At 52.7% G+C, this 22766-nt stretch overlaps 1 protein-coding gene across 3 annotated transcripts in view; it reads left to right on the forward strand.

Moving 5' to 3' along the window:
- The first annotated feature begins 11515 nt into the window (after positions 1 to 11515).
- Positions 11516 to 22766, forward strand: part of LOC142000049 (discoidin domain-containing receptor 2-like) — a 150731-nt gene continuing 139480 nt past the window's right edge. The window contains exon 1 of one of the 3 annotated variants that reach the window (XM_074974069.1): positions 11516 to 11613. In XM_074974069.1, the coding sequence (XP_074830170.1) occupies positions 11524 to 11613 (90 nt within the window). In that variant the 5' untranslated portion in view covers positions 11516 to 11523. Of the gene's footprint in view, positions 11614 to 17042; positions 17085 to 22766 lie in introns of those variants that run through there. The other 2 variants (XM_074974072.1, XM_074974070.1) reach the window with 2 other exon arrangements.

The raw sequence follows: 22766 nt of genomic DNA on the forward strand, positions 1-22766 counted from the left end.
CCTGGTTCTATCTCAGTGGTCACTAGAGCGGAGGTCACAGATAAGCTGATCTTATGGGGGCTGAACCTTAGCCTTGCTATGGAGACAGTGTTGCAGGGAAAAGTGCAGAAGAGGCAGCAGCAGATTAGTGATGTCACTGGGTCGTGGGGAACCAAAGAGCTGAGAACTGGTCGAAGTGGGGGAACCTCAGGACACAGCACTGCAGCTGGAGCCAGCAGTGTCGGTGGCAGTGGTAAGCAGCAAGCTCGGCAGCAGCAGTGAGCAGTGGTGGCAGGGACCATAAGAGCAGCAAAGACTGTGGCAGACCTCCGGGACATCGGTGAGCAGAGGTGGAGGCATCACTCAGGTGCCCTTGTCCCTCGGCGGCAGGAGGCTGAAGCGGGGTCTTATTGGAAAACCCGGGAGGTGGGCGGGCACCAGCCCACCCACTTCTAAAGGCCCCTCCCCCAGCCTAGCGGGAGGGACCACTGGACCCAGGGACCAACTAAATGTGGGGGACAACTAATGAAAAACAGGGGTCGGAGTGAAGGTCATAGGTTCAAAACGAGGATACCAGATGGGGACACCGAGCAGAGAGCCCCGGACAGCGCCCACTGCTCCTCAAAGCTGTCACGGGAGCCAGCGGACGCTGCCCAGTGGAACTCTGCCAGGATGCGTGAAACTAGGGAGGAACGGAAATAGGCCCCGCAGTCGCAGAGCACCCCCTCGTCCAACATCCTCCTCCTGGTATTATAGATGGAAACTCTGGCCAGGGCCAGGAGGAGGTTGACGAGGAGGTCTCGCGACTTCATGGGGCCACGGATAGGGTGTGCAAAGAAGAACAATACGGAGAGAAGTGCAGCCAGAACCTCAACAAGAGGTTCTGGAGGAGCAGGAATAGGGGCTGTAACGTGGCACATTCAAGATAGGCGTGCGCCAGGTTCTCTCTCATGCCGCAAAAGGGGCAGGCCTCGGGTATAGGGGTGAACCAGAGAGAGAGGGAGCTCCAGCCGGTCTTGGTCACCCGCGCTGACCGTCGGGAGTTCGGTCCAGAGCACCCTGCGGGCATCGGCGTTGGTCGAATCCGGGTAGAAAAGGTTAGCGTAGAAGGCCCTGGTCCTTCCACGCATCTCCTCGGGATCCGTGAAGGGGGTCCCGTCCTCCGCCAGGAGGCAGGTGACATGCTTTTTGGCCCCCCTCCTTTTCTCCAGGATGTAGAAGAAGCGGGAGCCGCGATTCATCTCCCGAAGGAGACGGATGCGGGATCGAACCAGAGCACCCCGGGCTCGATGGTCCTCCAGGGCCCGGAGCTCCTCCCGCTTCTCCCGGTACGCTGTGTGGAGGGGTGGATCCTCGGGGCCGGAGGCGAGATGCCTCTCTAGCTCTAAAAGCTCCTGCTCCAACTGCCCTATCACTGCATCCCTCCGCCAGGTGGCGCCCCGGGTGTAGTCGCAGCAGAAGAGCTGTGCGCGCACCTTCCCCACATCCCACCACCGCCTCGCCGAGGGAAAGGCATGCCGCTGCCCCTGCCAGGCCAGCTAGAACTCCCGGAAGGACGCCACGAAGCGCATGTCCTCCAGCAAGCTGTTGTTAAAATGCTAATAGGCCAGCCCCGGCCTCTCCGAACTGAGAGAGGCTGTCATGGTCACCAAGTGGTGATCCAAGAACGGGGCCGGATGCCGGAGGCATAGGCTCATGCCAGATGGAAATATGAAAAATAAATGCGGTCCAACCAGGAGTGGCGCGACCGATCGTCCTCCACCCGGACATAGGTAAAGGTGACATCGTCGTCCGGGTGGTGGTCGCGCCAGACGTCCACCGATGAGTGATGGTCCACGATCTCCCCGAGGATGCCAGCGGCTGCCGGGGATGTCTCGACTCCTGAGCGGTCCCGGTCCCGGTCCTCGAGGGTGGTGTTGAAGTCCCCGCCCAGGACTAGGCACTCGTGAGGATCCAGGGTGCCGAGGAAGGCAGACACCTGCCGATAGAAACGCACTTGTTCCGGGCCTGCGTTCGGGGCATAAATGTTGACCAGGTTTAATATCAGCCCCTTCAAACGGGCCCGGACGTGCAGCAGGTGGCCTGGCACGATCTTGGCTACCCCTAGCACCTCGGGCCGTAGCTCGGTGGAGAACAGGGTGGCCACCCCAGCTGAGTGGACGCTGAGGTGGCTAAAATAAACCTCGTCCCCCACTCCAGCTGCCAGCTAGCTTTGACGGCCGGAGCCGTGTGGGTCTCCTGCAGGAAGATCACAGAGTAACCCCTGCTCCTGAAGGAAGGAGAGCACCTGGCACCTGCGGAGACCCACGCTACAGTGCTTGGTGTTCAGCGTAGCAAAGATGGTGTCCTTCATAGGGAGGGCTGGGGCGAATCGTCACGGGCAGGGGGATTGATGGCCTCCAGCGGGCCCCGCAACAACCCATGTTTGACCCCAAAGGTCATCAGGGAGTTGCGGAACTTGCGGGCCCGCCGGTAGGCCATGAGGCCCTGCCTCCCGGTCCCTCTCCCCTCCCCCAGAAGGGCCTTCACGGCCCAGAGGATGCGATGGAAGTCCCCCCAGCGCTGGAGGGCGAGCGGCACCTTGCCCTTTGAGCCACGGGTGTCCAGTAGAAAACAGCACAACTCTTCCATCATCGCAGAGGGGGACGCGGCAGCCAACCCGCTGCTGTCCTCCGGTGGGGCCCCTGGAAGATCTTCGCGGCCTGCAGAGACGGGCAAGGAAGGAGTGGAGCCCCGGCACAGTTGCGCTGGGCAGCCCGTCCCCATCCCCAGCATGGGAGGGGGCGGCGGAGGGAATAGTGCAGCCCCCATAATGTTGGGAAGAGGGGACACGAAAACCGCCCCGAGAGTTGTCCATAGACAGAGGGAACGAGACAACCTTGGGGGTGGCAATAGCATGGGAGGTGGAGGGGAGAGGGGCAATTGGTGCTTTGGGGGCAGGAGCAGGGCCAGGAGTGGGATCAGAGGCAGGAACAGAATCAGGAACAGGGACTGGAGAAGGGGCAGGAGCGGGATGTAGGGTAGGGACCGAAGCAGGAGCAGGGACTGAGGCTAGGGCCGGGGTAGGAGCAGGGGCGTAAGCAGGAGCAGGGGTGGGGATTCGGACAGGAGCAGGGACAGAGCTGGGATTTCGGTTCCCAGTAGCCGAGCTGCTTGAGTGTGGCTCCTCTGACCAGGGCTCTGGGCAGGAGGGGGCTTTCGCCGACGCCGGGCACGGGCGTCACTACGAGCTCGTTGCCCGCAGCCACAGCGTCAGGCTTGCTGGGGTCTTCAGTGGCACCCCTCTCTGGAGGGGAGGCTAACTGCCCCGTCTTGGTGGTGGAGGGTGCGCCCACAGGCTCGGGGCCTGGCTGCTGGGCATCAGCTGCCTCCCCGAGGGGCTCGGCGGCCTCAGACGAGGTGCCATCCACGGCCAGGCAGCCTGGTAGAGCCAGGGGCGCCCCAAGGACTAGAGCGGGAGTGACGGATAGGGGTGAGGGGCAGGGAGCAGGAGAGGGCGGCGGGACTAAGCCTCCGCCCAGATCAAGGCCTGCTGGCGGGGGGTCGTCCCCCCCCGGGGTGACTGGGGTCAGACCCAGGGCCTCGATCTCCTCAAAAATAGACGTGAAAAATCAGTCCCCGCGGCCCCAGAGTCCTCTCCGCCAGAAACCGGGGCAGCGATTGGCCCGGCATTGGCAGCGGCGGGGGCACAGGTGGCACAGGGGCCGGGGTGAACCCCTGCGGAGGCCTCTTCAGGTGGGGACTGGACAAGGGGGGCAGGATCGCCTCCGTCTGCTGCCATGGCTTCCAGGGCCCGTGCCTCCTGCTGGGCTCCATCCGGGGGCGCGGCGGAAGGTGTAACAGCGTCAGCCCCCCGCAGCATCTTTCGGGGGGCCTCCTCTCCCTCGTCGGAGGGGAGGGATCGAGCCCGTGTGTTACGGGCGCCGTGCTTCCCCCGGACGAGCGCCCAGCCCTCCGAGGTGGAGATGGAGAAGGGGCAGGGCCAGGGGGCAAGGGCGATCATTTCAGGGCTCGGGGCAGCAAGGGCAGGACAACGGGGGGCCCTGGGGCGGGCCCTCTCCCTCAGCTGGCAAGGGTCTTGCCGCCCTCTCCTCCACGGGAGGTCCAGATGGTAAGCGGGGTGGTGGAGTAGGCGGCAGCAACGGTGGGGGGGGCAGATGGACGAGGGCTCTGCGCCTCTCCTCCGTGCTCCCCGCAACAACAAGAGTTGCTACCACCCCAGGAGCAGGGATGTTAAAGTCACCCAGGTCGTAAATAAACCCCCTCCACAAAGTCCCCCTGCAGGAGTCCTCCTCTTCCTCCTCCTCCACGGCAGCAGCGGTTCCGACACAGCAGCCAGCAGCCGGCCAGGCAGGAGGGACCCATAGGTGGTGGTGGCGGTGGGGTTCTGGCTTCTCCCTCCAGAGGCCGGAGAGGGGTGAGGGAGGCCAGCAAGGCTCCCCCCATCCCTGAGCAACAGCAGCAGCAGCAGTAGTCCAGGGAGGGAGACTCCAGCCAGCAGCAGCCCAGGCAACGAGAGCTCCAGCCAGCAGGGCAGCCCGAGCAGACTGCTCTCTCCCTCCTGGAGCAGGATAGACACCCACTCCTGCCTGGAAGGGCTGGGAGAGGGCTGATATTGGAAGCAAGCAGTTCCCAGGTTGATTGCGGGAAGCAGGCTCTGCTGTGGCCATGCCCCAATCAGGGCTTAGCTGGCCCTTATAAGAGGGCAGTGTGCCAGGAGCAGACAGAGTCTTCTCTAGCTGTGGAGGGAGATGGGCCTGGCTGCTGGGGAGCATACCTGGGTACCTAAGGTGAAGCAGGGCTGGGGAAGGCCAGAGGAGTTGGGAGGCTCCAGACTAGAAAAAGCCCCAGGCTGCAGGCCTGGCAGATGGCCTAAGACAGGGTACTGGGGTTGCAGGGGGCAGCCCACAGGTAGGCAGAGGCAGCAGGTCCAAACCCTCCTTGCCTGTGATGATTGGCTTATACACTACAGTCTGCAGGGGCTCAATAGTGACTGGCAGTAGCCAAAGACTGAGATGAGGTGGGGATAGTGGGTGGGGGTTCCCCTGGGAGGGGAGACCCAGAACTGTGGGATACTGCCAGGGGGCAGCACCCTGGGTAAAAGGGGCACTGTGAGGGACATGGGTGGGGGCCAGCAGCAGCGAGACACCAGCCTGCAGAGGGCGCTCTGGAGGCTGGAAGAGCTAATTCCCGGAGAGACTAGCAGGAGGTGCCGCAGGGGTGAGTTGCTGCACTGTGACCGAAGCGAACCCACCCCAAGACATCCCTGGACTCTGGGATGTTGTTGAGCTTGGACAACAAACCGTGAGTCGGGCGTGCTAGAGTGACAAGGGGTGTGGCATGTTAAAGAGACATCTATCCAGTGGACTTTCACACCATAAGGTGGGAAATTGAGGCAAAGGCCACTGACCAACGTACTGTGGGGCACTTGTAACGTTTTCCCAAACTAATGTTTTCTTCTTTTAATAAAAGGTTTATTTAGTTATATACAGATTCAGTGCTTGCGACTGGGGAATACTGCATCTTAGAGGTGCCTAGGGGTGATGTTTAGTTTCCCCAAATTACTGGATGGGAGTGTGCGACATGCCCCATGGTACAACCTCGACTGTGGAATTGCTGTGTCCTCCTAACTCTCTAGCTCAAAGTACCTCTCACACTGCTCTGCTAGTGACAAGCAGCCCCTTCATGCTTTGCTCTCACAGCCATTGGCATGTGAAGGCACACCCAAAGTTCCACGGAGGTGCTCATAGCCACTCATGAACTGTATCCAGGGAGTTACAACTCTGACTGTTGCAACATATGATCTGTTTTCATTATAATTTGCTCTTCAAACTATGTCATCTCTAATAAATTTGTCTGTAATGCACAAAATTTGCAATATGTGGTGAACCGGCAGAGGTTTTTTCCATATTGGTCTAAAGTTTCAGTTGCACCCTAATCTCTCTGGTGCCCCTTGCTGCTGCCTACACAGATCCCAGGTAGTAGTTTACTGTGCTGCTCTCACTCATTGGGTGTACAGCTCATCTTCCAGAAGGACTAAAGGGTTCTCTGATTCCAAGTGTCAGAGACATTTGTATCCACCCAGCAGAACTGCACTGGGGAAGCTGCAGCTGACACATAAGAAAAGTTCCTGCACAAAGGAGGTTATGCTCCAGACCCATTCTGAACAGTTCAGACCCACAGAGCATACCAGGGGCTGTGCAAGGATTTCACAGCGGTCAGTGCTGGGAGTACTGAGCTCTGGGGAGGGATATGAAAGAGGTACGGCTGGTCACATGAGAAGAGGGGAGGACTGGGCCTTGCAGAAGGGCATGGAATGCAACATAAATGTTGCATCCCAAGTAAGGAGGAAAGACCTAACTGGATGAATAACCACCTCCAGAAGGGTATTAGGAGTAAAGTAAGTTTTCAAGGAATGGAAGAAGGGGTTGATCAGCAAAGAAAGCTAAATATTGGAGGTCAAAAAGTGCAGGGATAAAGTGAGAATTGCCAAAAGTCAAGCTTGCAAAGGAAATTAAAACAAATAGTAAAAGGTTCTTGAGCCATATAAATAAAAAGAGTAAGAACAGAAAACATGGGGCTGCTATGCCATGAGGATGGGATAGAGAGTAAGGATAATCTAGGTAACTAAAAGCTAAATGAATGCTTCACCTCAGTTGTCAGTAAGGATGATAATGTAGAACATGGGCACAAAGACAGGACAGTTTATGGGAATTAGTGTATGGAGATGGAAAGAAAGCTCAAAGAGCTTAGTGTGCTCAGGCTGGGGGACCAGATAATCTCCATCCCAGAATAACAAAAAAAAAATAGCATGAGATTGCTAGTGTGGTAGCAAAGATTTTTAATAAATGTATCAAATTGGGGGTGGTACTGTATGAATGGAGAATAGCAAACATATTTTATTTAAGAATAGGGAAAAAAGTGATCTGGACAACGACAGACCTGTTAATCTGTTGTCAATATTATGCAAGGTTTAAGAACAAATTTTGAAGGAAAGAATTAAAGAGGTAAACAGAATATAGGATAACATGCACTATCGGCTATAAACTGGGGGCTCATCAGGGGAAAGTGACGAAGTAGGAAAGAGACTATGAGCCAGCACTGTAATACGGCCATAAAAAAGGCAAATGTGATCGCAGAATGCATCAGGCAAGGGGTATTTCCAGTAGAGAGAAGGAAGCATTAGTGCCATTGTATAAGACATTGATTGGTAAGACCTCATCTGGAATATTGTGTGCAAACTGGAATAGGTGCAGAGAAGGGCATTTTTTAGGATGATCGGGGAATGGAAGTCCTGCCTTACAAGAGGAGACTGGAAAACTTTGACTTGCAAAATGAAGGCTGACAGGGGATATGATGGCTTTTTATAAATACATCCGAGTGGGTTAACACCAGGGAGGGAGAAGAGCTATTTAAGCTAAAGGACATGTTAGCACAAGAACAAATTGATTTAAACTGACCATGAATAAGGCTGCAAGTTTTCACGGAGGTCACAGAACTCACGGATTCCGTGACTTTCAGGGACCTCCTTGACTTCTGCTCAGGCAGCCCCTGGGCCATGCGCACTGGCTGCTGCTGGGGCAGTCTTGGACCACCACGCTCCCCTCCCCCAGCAGCAGCAGGAGTTTGGGTGTGGGCTCAGAGCTGGGGGTTGGGACGTGGGAGGCGGTGAGGGCTCTGGGCGGCGCTTACCTCGGGGGGGCTCCCCGGAAGCGGCTCCTAGGCGGAGGCGTGGCCAGGGGACTCTCCGCACTGCCTCTGCCTGCAGGTATCACCCCCGCAACTCCCATTGGCTGCGATTCCCAGCCAATGGTAGCTGTGGAGCTGGCGCTCAGGGCAGAGGCAACATGCAGAGCTGCATGGCTGTGCACAGAGCTGCCTGGCTGCGCCTCCACCTAGGAGCTAAGGGAGGGGGATATCGCCGCTTCTGGGGAGGTGCAGAGCCAGGTAGGGAGCCTGACAGCCCTGCCAACCTCCTCTCTCTCCCCCTCCCTCACGTGCACCAGCCCCAGCGGGTTCCCGGGCCTCTCACCGCCACTTGCTCCACCCCAGGACCAGCAGTGTCCCCTGGGCCACCCTCTGCCCCCAAGGTTAGTCAGAGGTATATACTACAAGTCATGGACAGGTGACGGGCCGTGAATTTTTGTTTACTGCCAATGACCTGTCCATGACTTTTACTAAAAATACCCATGACTAAAACGTAGCCGTAACCATGAATACATTTAGTCTGGAAATTAGAAGGTTTCTATCTGTGACCCTAATAGCATATCAAGGCAAGAGGGCAGAAGGCTCACTGGTATCTGGTAGCAAGTTTCAGCTGGCTTGACCAGTTCAATGCACCCCAACTCACTAATGTCATAACCTGTATCTGAAAGGTGTAATGTACAATATCAACAGGAAGCTCACAACATACTGATCATTCATATTATAGTGTGGTGTGGGTACAGAAGACAAATTAAAAATTACAAACTGTAGTGAGGCTGAAGGACCTCCCTCTGGTATTGAAGAGGTTAACGCCGCCTGGTGGGCACAGCCAAACCCACTCCCCTTGCAGGAAGTGCAGAGGCGGGGCTGGAAGTATAACAGGACCCTCAGTTGTGGCTGGACCAGGGAAGGAGGCAAACGTCTTTGTGTCCTCTGCAGAACCTGCAACTGACCGCCAGGGATGAAGGCACACCCTGACTGCCTGAGACAGAGGAGCCCAGAGAGCAACCAAAGTGTTGCCTGGCCACTGGATTGAAGAGCTGACCCCAGCAGTGACGGAGCACCCCTACGCCCTGCCACTGACTCCATCCTTGGGGTTGGCAGCCCACTCACCTGAGGCCAGAAGGCCTTGCTATAGACTGTTTCCATACTCTGCCTCACCCAGAGAGCCAGAGCCCAAACTGCTATTGATTGCTTCAGCCAGGAGGCTGCAAGCTATAGACTGTTTTCCTGCTCTGCCCATACCTATGGCCATTCGCCCCGCTGAGAGGGGGTAGCCCTGAACTCAGGAGGGGAGATGGCTACACAAACATGTTGGAAATTACGTTATCAGTGTGTCTGCCAGGCAAGGCTAATGCTACTCCACATGAGACAAAGGAATGCGGTTCTGCCATCTGGAATGAGACAGTAAAAGACAATGAGAATGAAAATTACATAGAAGGTAAACAGGACCATCAAGACAGCAGGGGGAGGAGATTGCAGGAAACAGATCAATTTGCATTTTAGCAAACACCAGCAGGGGAGGAAGCCAGCATGAAACGTCCTTTACTAGGAGACTCCATGTCACCTTCCTCAAACCTTGAATGAACTTTGAGGGTAACCTTCAGAAGGATCCCTTTCAAAGATTCATTGGACTATAAAGAGAGGGGAAGAGAATACCAAGTTATCTTTCATTTAAGAAGACAAAGGAGCCAAGCTTTTTAGACTTTGTGGGAGATACTGACCAGAAGGGTGGTCAGCTACCTTGCTGGAAGGTAGATTGGTAAGGAAACTACTTTGAACAAAGGTTGTAGCTTGTTTTCTTAAGTCTTTGCCTCTAGAATACATTTTTCACTTTTATTCGCGTGTAAACATTTCTAATTCTTTTATACTTGAACTCAACTTAAAACCCTGTCTTCTTTTGTTAATAAACTTGTTTTACTTTTAATCGAAACCAAGCCAGGGCTGTGTTTGAATTAAAGTGAAAGTTAACTTCAGTTAATGTGCCAAGCTGCTGGGTATTCATAGAATCATAAGGCTAGAAGGGACTGCAAGGGTCTAGTCTAACCCCCTGCCAAGATGCACAATTTGTTGTGTCTAAACCCTCCAAGACAGGTGGCTCCAGCCTCCTTATGAAAACCTCCAGTGAAGGAGCTTCCACAATCTCCCTTGGCAGTCTGTTGCATTGTCCGACTGGTCTTACAGCTAGGATTTTCTTGAGATTTAATCTAAATCTTCTATGCTGTAGTTTGAACCCATTGTCTCTTGTCCTGCCCTCTGTGACAAGAGAGGAACTTTTCTCCATCTTTTTTATGTCAGCCTTTCAAGTATTTGAAGACTGCTATCATGGCCCCCCCATTAATCTCCTCTTTTCCAAACGAAACATACCCAGTTCCTTCAGCCTTTGCTCGTATGGCATGCATTCCATCCCTCTGATCATCTTTGTTGCTAGCCTCTGGATCCTTTCCAGTTTCTCTACATCCTTTCTATCCATTCGTGACCAAAATTGGACACAGTACTCCAGCTGAGGCCTAACCAGTGCCTAGTAGAGCGGTACTATCACCTCCTGTGACTTGCAAGCTATGCCTCTGTTAAAGGAACCTAAACTTGCATTTGCTTTTTTTGCAACAGCATTGCGTTGCTGACTCATGTTGAGGTTGTGATCCACCACCGCTCCCAGAGCCTTCTCAGCAGTGCTGCTGCCAAGCCAGTTCTCCCCCATTCTGTATTTGTACATTTGCTTTTTCTTTCCTAAGTGTAGCACCTGACATTTGTCTTCGTTGAATTTCATTGTGTTGTCTATAGCCCAGTTCTCCAATTTAGCAAGATCCCTCTGAACTTTAGCTCTATCCTCCAGACTGCTGGCAACTCCCTGCCCGCACCCCCACAGCTTTGTGTCCTCTACATACCCTGCGAGCCAGCCCACCACTGCTACTCTGTGGACACAGGCACCAGGAGTAGTGGTGGATGTCTGATGTCTACGCTTAGACCACTACAGCAGCACAGTTGCAGCTTGGCAGTGTAGACACTTACTATGATGATGGGAGGGTTTCTCCTATTGGTGTAGTAAATCCACCTCCCTAAAAGGCGATAGCTAGATCACCAGAAGAATTCTTCCATGGATCTTGTGCTGTCTACTCTGGGAGTTTGGTTAACTGGGGGTTGGACTAGATGACCTCCAGAGGTCCCTTCCAACCCTGATATTCTACGATTCCAACTACGTTGCTCAGGGGTGTGATTTTTCACACCCACGGGCAATTTAGCTGGGTTGACCTAACTTTTTAGTGTAGCGATGTGAAGGTTAACAGGCAGCTCCTATCCCTGAGAGGGGGCAGAAGATCACACCAAGGAACCTGTAGCTAAGTGGGCTAGGAGGCAACACTCCCACATCACCGGTATGGAGCATTCCAAGGGACCAGCCCTCCAGTTCAGCCTTTACACAGGGTGACCAGACAGCAAATGTGAAAAATCCGGACCCGGGGGTGTGTGTGTGTGTGTGTGTGTGTGTGTAATAGAAGCCCATATAAGAAAAAGTCCCCCAAAAGCGGGACTCTCCCTATAAAATCGGGACATCTGGTCACCCTACCTCTACAGGGGGCACAGCCGACCAGCCAGCCCCTGCAGAGCTGGGTCCTGGCACCCAATCCTGCAGCGGCCCCAGTGTCCAACACAAGGGTCCAGCCCGCAGCAGCTGTCAAATCCCCGGCAGGTCGGTCCCCCCCAGCCGGGCAGGAAGCACGGATTCTCGCCTTTGCCTATGTGACCCCCCAGCCCGCCGAGCTCCAGCCAGCGGCAGCGCTGTTGCTTTAAGAGCGGATCCTCGCAGCCCCCTCCCGCCCCGGCAGCCGGAAGGGGGATGTGATGCAAAAAAAGAAGGAAAAAAAAACTCCCCGTGGAAGTTGGGAGCTCGGCGCCTGGACCCCGACTTCGCGCTGCGGGACGCGCTCCAAGGTAAGCGGGCCCCCCCAGCCCAGCCTCGCTGCCCTCCCCCGGCAGCTCTGCGAACCTTGTCGGGGCGAGCCCGCCGCCGGAGGCTCGTTTCCTCGGCGCCGGAGCGGAGCCGCAGCGCGCTGCTCCGGTTTCTGCTCCTCGCGGAGCCACCCGGCGGGCGCGGCGCGGGGCTCGCCTCGGGCTCTTCGGCTCCAGCCCAGGCTGCCCTGCCGGGGGCTCCCCGCTCCGGGCGGGCAGGGGTGGGAGGCTCCGGGGAAGCGGCGTTCCCCGCGCGGCTGGCTCCGGGCGCCCGGCTCCGGGCTCGGCGCTGCGCAGAGGAGCCCAGCGGGGCCAGGCTCAGCGCCGCTCGCTGGCGGCTGGACCGGCCCTGCCGGCGCTTGAACTCTGCCCCTGGCGGCCTCGGCGGGCGAGTCCGAGCCCCGCACAGCGGCCCCTCGTCTGCCGGGCTCTGGGTCTGAGCCGGCTGCTTGTGCGCGCCCTCGTGTGCGGGCTGAACGCAGCCGGGGAAGCCGTCGGCGGTACCAGCAGCTGGTGAAACCGCCCGGACCCAGCTCCCCAAGGCGGGTTACTCTGGCCAGGTCTGCGCCACCCAGTGAGATGGGACCTAACTCACCTCGGCAGGTAGCCAGCACAGGCACCGCGCTGCCGGGTGCGGTGTGTGCGCGCCTGCTTGGCTTCTCGTGTCCACACTGGGCAGCCTCACCCCGAGCACTTGTATTGTATCCACTGTACTGCCTCTGGGCCAGCAACAACCGCCTAGGTCACACAGTTTGCACTGATCCTGCCTCCACCTGGTGATATTGACAGTGACTCTGGGCATAAGAGGCACTTATTTTGCCGGGAGCCAAATTTAAGTGAAGACTCTTCCACAGCTAGGTCGACCTAGACGTGTAGTTTATCAGGCCTTAGACTCTGCTCTGAAATGTTAAGGAGTTGGGAATACGACACTGCTTTTTGGGGGGAAGGGTTAGGGTGTGTGTGAGAGAAGGAGACTCCGCCCTGCAGGATTAATAGCATATTAATTAGGCTAATTTAGTCAGACTACTGTAAAATTCTCAATTTACTCTCAGAATGTCAGCGACTTTAAGGCTGTCTCCCTGACATCAATATTGGGCAAAATAAAGTGACTGCTGATATGAGCCAGAGGGTCTCAACCTGTCCAGACTTCTGTACCCCTTTCAACAGTCTGATTTGTCTTGCGGACCCCCAAGTTTCACCTCACTTAAAAAGTACTTGCTTACAAAATCAGACATAAAAATACAGAAGTGTGTCAGCCACACTATTTCTGAAAAATGGCTGGCTTTCTCACTTTTACCATATAATTATAAAATAAATTGATTGGAATATAAATATTGTACTTGCATTTCAGTGAACATAGAGCAGTAAAAACAAGTCATTGTCTGCATGAAATTTTAGTTTGTACTGACTTCACTAGTGCTGTTTACGTAGCCTGTTGCAAAGCTAGGCAAATCTCTAGATGAGTTGATGTACCCCCTGGAAGACCTCAGCGTACCCCCAGGGCTACGTGTACCCCAGTTGAGAACCACTGATATGAGCTATTAAGAGTTAAAAGATAGAAACACATTGGATGCCAGTCAGCATGGTTTCCCAGAAAACAGGTCTTGTCAAACAAACTTGATATTGTTCTTTAACATGATTATGTCTGATTACTAAAGGTAACTGAGTTTCTCTAGTATGTTTGGACTTCTGTAAGGCTTAGTACCGACTCCATTTTGATTAAAAAATAGCACTGTACAAAATCAATATGGCATGTTAAAACCTAGCTAACTGATCCTGATGGGCGATCACTCTCGTTACCGAGTGTGATCATCTTCCTTGGGAGTTTTGGATCCTCAGGTGGCTAATAAGGCTAATCCTTGAACCACAAATTCTATTGCAATGAGGGTAGATGTTTTCAGGCTCAGGAGGAGGCTGGTGACCATGACTGGAAGTCACTTTCTCCTTCCTTCTGCGCCTCTTGTCTTCTTCAGCTAGTCAGCAAGCAAGTTCAAAATGGAGGGGACCATCACATAGGATTTCACTCCATTTTAAGCGATCTTGGGCAGGTGTCTTCCAAGTGTCAATGTCAATATTACACTTTTTTAGATTGTCCTTCGGTAAGTCCTTATAATGCTTCTGTAGTCCACCCACATTACGGTACCCTTCTTTCAGCTGAGAGAACAGGACTTGTTTTGGGAGGTGATGGTCTGGCGTCCGGACAACATGACCAATCCAGTGGAATTGCTGACAGATGATCATTGCCTCGGTGCTGGTGGTCTTTGCCTCTTCCAGGACACTAATATTGGCACCAGTAGGTCCATGTTTCGGGGTGACAGGACAGAACTGGAGGAGAGTGGGGAAAGATTTGGGATGGAAAATGGAGAAAAATGAAAGCTCTGCCCCTGCTCTCCTGGTTGCTAATGTCCCCTCCCCCCTTGTTCTCCTTTGTCCTGACACCCCATCTGTCGCTGTCCTGGATTTCTGTACCCTCCACTTCCTCTCCTGAATCCTAACACCTCCCCCACCCCCATTGGCCTCCTAGATCCCCATGGCCCCTCCTTGCTCTCTCAGATCCTGGCATTCCCCCATCCCATTTGCTCTCATGGATCCTGACAACTCCCCCACCTCCCTGATCCTCTGTCCTTCTCCCACCCTCCCTTCATGGGGGCCTGCTTGCAGCGTTAAGTACCCAATCGTGGAGCCACCTGATCTACATGGTGCTGTGATGGGGCTTAACTTCCATCACCTGCAAAGCAAGGGAAAGAACCTAGTTAGTTATCCTCTGCCCCGGGACCTGACTAACCGATTGCCTCCTGGACAGAGCCAGGCTGTATAAGGAGCTGAGGGGAGAGATGCAGGAAGGAGGAGCTGTGGAGAATTCCTAGAGGAAGGTCTAGTAGCTGGGACTGGCTGTGGCCAGAAAGCAGAGCTGCGGGGGTAGGGCCCTATACTGGACAGGAGCCCCGTCCTGAGCTAGGGTCTGTGAGGACCAGGGAGGGAGAAATCTGCAAGGGGCAGAAAGGCAGAGTAGGTGGTACTTAGATTCCCAGCAGCAATGAAAAGCCTCGGGGGGTCAGTACCCTGACAAGGGAAAGAACTGAAGTCAAGTGCAGGAGGGGCAAAGGACCCCTTAGAGTTGAGCCCAGGAGGGATGAAGGACCATTGGTAGAGCTGAACTCTGGCAGGGGACTGAACTTTTGTTTGGCTTGGCCAGAGGGCTGGGATACAGAAGACCCAGTGAGTGCAGAGAAGAGGCCTCTGGGACTTGTAATCACAGCTGAGAAAGAGGCCACTGGAAGGGGTGTGAGAGGCAAAGTTCCTTGCAACACCAGGTCCGGGCAGGAGAGGACACTTCACAGCAGTTCCCCCCCCAAACTCTGAGGTGTGCCCCCCAAGGTGGTGCAGAGGAACGGGGTGTACGTGTGTGTCCAGCAGGGCCGGAGCCAGGCCAGGCCAGCCCCCATGGGGGATGGGGAGGGAGCGCCATGCTTCCAGCTCTGCACCAACCCCATTCAGCTCCCAGTCCTGCTCCGCTTCCAGGCCCAGCTCTGCCCTCATTCCCTGTCTGCCTTCAGACCAGCTTTGATCCTTGCCACAGCTCTGCTCTGCCCCCTGCGCCACCCCCAGGCCAGCTCTGCCCTCGTCATTCCCTTTCCACCTCCAGCCCCAGCTCCTCTTCCATCTCCAGCTCCGCCTTCAGCCCAAGCTCCGCTGCTGAGGAAGCCGTGGCTGTGCCGTAATGGGGGGTGTTACTGGCAAGGGGGGGAGGTGCGACTGGGAAAGTTTGAGCACCATTGCTTTAGAGGTAAGGACGCGGGTTTACAGGTTGCAGTTAGGAGTCGGGGCCATGCTATTAACGTTTCAGTGGGATTATGTAATGGACGCAAATCTTCACTTGGTGGGTGCCATAGTTGCTAGGCACCAGGGCGCTTTAAAGCTGCTGCCAGGCCAGTGCAGCTCTGGAGCAGGGATCTGGACTCTGTTGTGAGTCACGCACACGCAGAACTGTGGAGTGATTTCTGGACAGCGACAAGCAGCTGAGGCTGGCTGGTTTAAGCTGCGTGGCTCAGAGAGCAGAATGCTGCTGGTGCCTTGAGTGTGCTCAGCTCCGTCACTAATCCATGGTAACCGACAGGTGGGAGAACCAAGCTTTCTGGCTCAGGGACTCTCTCTGCCTCTGTGTTTGTATAGCATCCAGCACAACAGGACCCTGTCCACCACTGGGACCTTGGGTGCTACCAGAATATAAACCATTAATGATCATAATTAGCAGCCTGCAAAGAGTTCTGGCTGTGACTGCTCCTGTGTATGAGAGTCACCAGAGACTGTGGAAATAGCCCCAGGTACAAGATAGAAAAGCAAGATATTGGGAGAGTCAACCACAGGCCCTCGGCAATCTGCACTGAAAATCTCCAGCAAGGCCACTGAATTCTCTGACATCCTGGTGTAGGAGGCTGGAGATTTTGTGGCAGCTGTGTTAGTTAATTAGAAATCTCCATGGTTTTATTTAAAATACGAAAATAAACGGTGCACTCAGTACAGCAGTAGCAGAATTAGCTGTTACATTCCAGGTATTTGCGTATGAGATGACTGGAGCAGTTCACGCTGCTCTGAGCTTCAGGCTTTCCTGAAGGCGGCATCATGTATATCAGTGACCTGTCCACGTTTTCAAGGTTTTCTTCACAACCACGAGAGTGAGAAACTAGAGCTGGTTGAAATTTTTAGTTCAAAACTTTTTTTGACAAAGAAGGCTTTTTTCTAAACTGAAAGCTTCCTCCAAAAGCTTTTGTTTATTAAAAAATTTCAATTTTTTTTGTTGAAACTCAATTTCAAAACTTCATTTTTGTAGGTATGTCTTCCCCTTTCACCTCTTTTTTTTTTTCCCCCCTGTATTTTTTTTTCCACTGAAAGACTAATCAGAATTTGGGTTTTTCTTTCACTTTTTCTTTTCCTCGTGTTTCTTTTTGCCACTCTGTGACTTCCAACATGTCTCCAACTTTGGAAGAATTACTGAGTTGCAAAAGGTAAAATGAGCTTCTGTGAGTCTAGCTCCTGATAATGTTTCTAAAGTTGTGATGTTTAGAAAGCCACAAAGTGGCCAAAGAAAAAATCAAAAAAAGAAAAAATGAAAAGTGAAAAAGAAAATGGAATCCTGGATGTCGTTCCTTTTAGTGCTCTCAGCAGCAAAATGGAAAAAACTGAAATGTTGAAAATTTCCAAAAAACCTCTCAGAAAACTTCAAAACAATTTAAAAAAATTTTCCCTTTCAGACCATGTGAAAAAGTAACAACTTGGGGCATTTTACGTTTTTTTGATAGCTTGTTTGTTTGTTTTTTTACTTTGTGACCACCCCGCTAGAAACATTCCCTATAAAATGAAAGTTGATTTGAGAGCTGAACTCTGCAGGAGATTCCTCAGCTGCACGATCAGAGAAGCGCGAGGGCATGACTGCGTACACTGGAATCAGAAAGGTTTCTTTGCTCTTCCTCTTGTTGTCTACTACTCCTGCCCTCCCGTCATAGTTTCATAGATGATAAAGACAGAAAAAACCATTATGATGATATAACCTGACCTCCTGTATAGCACAGGCCCATAGAACTGCCCCCCCCAAATTCCTAGAGCAGGTCTGTTAGGAAAACATCCATTCTTTTTTAAAATTGCCAGTGATGAGAGAATCCGCCATGACCCCTGGTTAATCACCCCTGCTGTTTAAAAATTTGCATCTTCTTTCCAATCTGAATTTTCTAGCTTCAACTTCCAGACACTGGAACTTGTTATACCTTTGTCTGCAGGAATGAAGAGCCCATTATAAAATATTTGTTCCCCAGGTGCTGACAGACTGATTAAGTCACCCCTTAACCGTCTCTTTGTTAGTCTCAAAGAGCTTATGAATGAGCTTATGAAGAACACCCCACACAAGACTTGAAGGAGTTACGGTGGCCAGGTGGGCTGATCAACTGCCCTGGCTCTATCTGGAGGAGGAGTCAGGAGCAGGGATTGATTAAATGAGGCTCAGCTGGTTGGGAACAGGAGGGGCCCCTAGAAAGCCCAGGAGTTGAGAGCAGAAGTGGGCTGTAGGAAAGTAGGCTGAAGTCACTCCCTGGGAGTAGGAAGGTGTTTTTATTTGGGACTATAGAGGGTAGCCCACAGTTACTCTCTGGGAGGAGGAGTTGGGAGGTTGGCAAAACCAGAGAGGGGGGGAAGCCAGAAAGGTAGGAGAAAAGTAGCAAGGAATAGGGATGCAGACCTTGGCTGCTGACTAGAGGGTCCCTGAGCTGGATACCCGGAGTAGAGGGTGGACCCAGGTTCCCCTACCAGCTGCTGAGGAAGTGGCACCGGCTGGGCAGTGAATGGGAAGACTGCCTGATCCCATTTGTCAGGAGAGACTTTGGTATCCCGGAAGGGGGATGCACGGATAGTGACCTGGCCAGGGCGCCAAGTCATGAAGAAGAGGCTGCAGCGCCTGGGGCAAGAGAGAGAGCGTGGCAACAGAGTGTACAATAAGCAGCAGAGGGGGGCATAGGTGCCGACTCCGTGGGTGCTCTGGGGCTGGAGCACACACAGGGAAAAATTAGCAGGTGCTCTGCACCCACCGGCAGCCAAGCTCCCTGCTCCTCACCTCCTTCTCCCCGCCCTAAGCTCACTGCGTCCCCACTCCTCCCCCTCCCTCCCAGCGCTTCCCGCCCCCCCTGCTGCCTAACAGCTGCTTGGCGGTGCTTAGGACTTTCTGGGAGGGAGGGGGAGGAGTGGGAATGTGGCAAGCTCAGGGGAGGAGGCAGAGAAGAGGCAGGGCAGGGGCGGGGACTTGGGGGAAAGGGGTGGAATGGGGGCAGGAAGGGGGCGGGGCTGGGGTGGGAAAAGGCAGAGACTGTAGGGAAGGAGTGGAATGGGGGTGGGGCAATGGCAGTGCAGGGGTGGGGTTGGGGGGGTCGAGCACCCACCGGGCAGAGGGGAAGTCAGTGCCTATGGAAGGGGGCCAGGGACCTTGAAGGAACTGATTCCCCAGAGCAGCCAGAAGGAGTCCCCTAGTGGTGAGTGGACCCTGTGACAGAGCTCAATCATCACATGGCATGTTTCCTAATAATTCTTGTGGCTCTTCTCTGAACCCTCTCCAGTTTTTCAACTGTTTTCTTGACTTGTGAACACTAGAACTGGACACGGGATTTCAGCAGTGGTGGCACCAGTACCAAATGTATAGGTAAAATAACCTCTCTACTGCTTCTTGAGATTCCCCTTTTTGTACATCCAAGGATCACATTAGTCCTTTAGGCCACAGCATCTCACTGGGAGCTCATGTTCAGTTGATTATTCACCAGGAACCATCCAAGTCTTTTTCAGTGTCACTGGTTCCCAGGATAAAGTCTCTTATCCTGCAAGTATGGCCTGCATTCTTTACTTTTCCCTCTTGGGGTTCTGAGTTTGTTCTGTACTATTTGATATGCCGTTGTGAATTTCCCAGTTGCTGTTTATTTTCTGCCAGCCTTAGTGCTCGTCTATCCCCAGGTGATTTGTATTGTGGCTGGTGTTACAGCCATTGTATAGTTATCTCTGCCAGCTGAAATATGAAGAACAGCAAGATCAGGCTCTTCGCATCAGCAGGTGGGGTTGCAAGGAATTCTCCATGACTTCCCATCTTTGTAGAAGGGTTTTGTTTTCCTTGCTGGAGCTGCTCCTGTTCTGCTTAGCAGCTCCACAGGCTCAGACTGTAAGAGGGAGGAAAACATTCGCCTCTACTTAGCAGCTGTTTGTTTGTTTTGCGGAAAGTGTCCCTTTTACCCTGCAGTCGCCATGAATACCCACCTCCAAGCAGGATCATGCTCTCCAAAGCCTCTTTAAGGAATGCCAGGAATGTTGGGAGGGGAAGCAGGGAAGATAGCTCAGTGGTTTGAGCATTGGCCTGCTAAACCCAGGGTTGTGAGTTCAATCCTTAAGGGGGCCATTTAGGGATCTGGGGCAACTATGGGGGATAGGTCCCTTCCAACCCTGATGTTCTGTGATTCTATAATAGTAACTCAGGAATCTATAAAATCACTTCACAGATCACAGCAGATAAGTCACTCCTGCAGGGAAGTCTGTTTCAAAAACCATGTATGAACTTGGAGGCAGAGATGGTTTTTGGAGGTCAAACTTCTCAGCTCATACCACATATCCTCTTTTAAACCTAACAGGTAAACCACAAAGAACCTGGAAATAACCGAAATAACTTGTTAGGACAGAAATAACAAATGTGAGAATGAGCTAATTGTTATTAAGATGTACGTATATGTCATCCATACGTACAAACCTACCAGCCTGTGGAGTAAGTGGACCCTGACATTTTGTGGGTGAGGAAACTAAGTTTGGACATTGGAGGGCTCAGGTGTTCAAGCTCTATAAAAGTGGTGGCCCACCATGTCAAGGAAGCTTCTTCGTTCTTAGTTTATTATCCTTTTGTTTATTAGTCTATGTTCTTAGTTGTAAGTTTGTTTAGTTAAGTAAAACTCTAAATTAGTTTCTTTAGTCTCCTATAGCTCTTAGCTCTTTAGCTTCTCCTAAGCTCTGCACCTCCCACTCATTCCAAGACTATCAATGGCAAACCATCAGAGACAACTGCAAACAAATTAAACCACTTGGATGTCAAAAAGGAACATTACAACAGGCAGAGAAGCTACCTGCCTGTGAATAAAGACAAAAGCCTGGTTCAGTGTAACAAAGCTTGTAGAAAGTCACTCAGTATTCTTTTGCTGAGGAGACTTCTTGGGGAGCAGGGATTCTGGTTCCTGTGAAGCCAGCCACTTCTGCAATAGGCTGAACTCTGGGGAACAGGGACTTTACTTGATTAATAGTCAATTTTCTTATCTAATAGAGACCTAGGTTTGCATTTTAGAGTTTTGTTTTGTGTTGTAACCATTTGTTTCTACCACTCTCTCTCTCTCTTGTTTCTTGTTAGCGCTCTATTTTTTCTTAATGAACCCAAGGAGGTTTATTTAGAAATGCTCACAAGCACTGTGTGTGATGCAGGAGCAGTGATTTATGTTAAAACTGGTAAACCAGGGCATACGACTCCTTTGGGGGCAGAGGATCTGAGATTTCTGTGAGTAGCCAGCATCAGGGATTGGCTATCACAGGAGAATGCTTCAAAGGGACTCGGGGACTGGGGTGCACCTGTTGTTAACCTGCAGAGCAAAGTTAGGGCTGGCAGAGCCCAGAGGAGAGTGCTTGAGTGGCTGACAGGCTAGTGGGGTCTGGAAGCTGACACCCCGTCATCACAAGCAAGGCTTCCTCTCCCTAGAGGCAGGGGGTAACAAGGTGACTCAGTTCTGGGTACCCTGAGAACCATCACAGTAGCCCTTTATTTTGCTCTGTGATGGGGAGAGCTGCTTAATACCTTTAATACCCCAAAGCCTGGGCTGAATTTTAGAGGGTCATGGGTCCTGCCAGGCAGCTCCCTGAAGACATTAGAAGGAAAAGCAGTCTGCTCTGGGAGCATGGTGGGAGGGCTTCCCCAAAACACAGCCCCAGGAGGCTTGAAGTCAGAGCACAGAAGTTCAGGTATCCTGGTGGAGTCCTCCATGTGCTGGAGCAGCTTGGAGAATCGCATTGTTATAGCTGGAGAACAATGAGCAGTCAATTACCCAACCAGAATCCAGCCCTTCTGTGGTTCCCCCCATCACAATATTGGCTTTTGCCCCAGACCCTCTTGTCATGTATGCGTGACCAGTTCTTTGTGTTGAACAAAAGCAAAGGGATGAAACGTTAACCCTCCCACCCCCAAGTGAACCTCGTTTCTGTTCCTCCGCTAGAGGCAAAATGCACTGTCCACACACCTACCAAGCACCACAGCCTGAGCTCTGCTTGGCGGGGAGGGCTGTGGACCTGGCACATCCATGAAGGCAAAGTTAAGGTTATGATATATAGTTTGGTGTATGGCAGTTGTGCTATTCACAGGTGAGGGGAGGCGGGGGCTGGGCAAGATGGGTTATGGATAGTAGTCTAGAAGACTTATGTTAGTAGCCCAGTGGAGAGGGTTCCCAACTAGGTCAGGAAAGCTGGGTTCTGTTCTTGCCTCTGCTACTGATTCCCTCTTTGACCTTGGGTACGTTCCTTCCCCTGGGCCTTTTCTTTACTCATAAAATAGAGATGATGAAACTCAGACCCCTTTTTAAAGTGCTTTGAAGCTGCAGATGAAAAGTCCTATATAAGGTGAAGTATTAGCAGTCAGATGATAGGGTCCACAATAAGCCCCTCTCTTATGAAGTTCTGTGACCACGTAGCTGGCAGGAGCATCTGTGCTTTGTTCAACTCGTGCATTGGCTTAACAGAAACTATTTACATTTCTCAAAGAAGAAACAATTTCCTCTCCAATTAACAGTCCACTTCTGGGATCCTCGTAAGGGTCCCTTTCAGATAGGTCTCCAAGCAGGTTAAGGTGTAGGACTGTATTTTCCATGTGTCTCTTTTTGTCTTTTGCTGTTCAGATTTTAAGTGCTGTGCCCTTAGAATGTCCCACATGGCCCCGACTGCCTGGCCAATGCCTAGGGGGAGAGCCAGGGCCTGTCGTCTTTACACCAATGCGACTCAGGGGGCAATGGAGACACATCAGAGAGAAACCAGCACAAGTGAGATCTGAACCAGGCCAGGGTCCTTGAGCTAGCCAGGATCCAAACCACGTATGGATGGCTTTTAGCCATCAAAATCAAACATGAATTCTTCTCAGGAGCAGAAGAGTAGCCACCCTAGTCTGTGGAGTACAGGGGTATGCTTCCCATGGGCAGCCCCATTACGCAAACAGGCAGCGACCCTCTGCATTAGTAAAGGTTTCTGCGCGGCTTCCAAGGGTTGCTTCTGTAGAGGATGCGGCTGTAACTCAATCTGGAGGGGCTCTAGGGACTGGCACGTGACACTGAAACATACCTGTAGCTTAGTGCAGATGGGGAAAAGGAATCCCAGAGCTGCTAAGGATCCAGGCTCTGAAATTCAATCGCTTGCTGCATCTTGGAGCAGGGATCTGTGAAGGCGACTCGGCTCTCAGCGCTTGTCCTCTGTGCTTGGCAAGGGACAGTTGGCTGCTGCTCCCCAAGAGGAGATGATGGCATATAGACAAAGCAGTTTCTTACCATGCGGCTCCCACAGATCCACCCCACGCATCCTCTCTCCCTGCTTGGCTGTGCTGG

The sequence above is a fragment of the Natator depressus genome, chromosome 16 (assembly GCF_965152275.1).
Source record: "Natator depressus isolate rNatDep1 chromosome 16, rNatDep2.hap1, whole genome shotgun sequence".
Taxonomy (NCBI): domain Eukaryota; kingdom Metazoa; phylum Chordata; order Testudines; family Cheloniidae; genus Natator; species Natator depressus.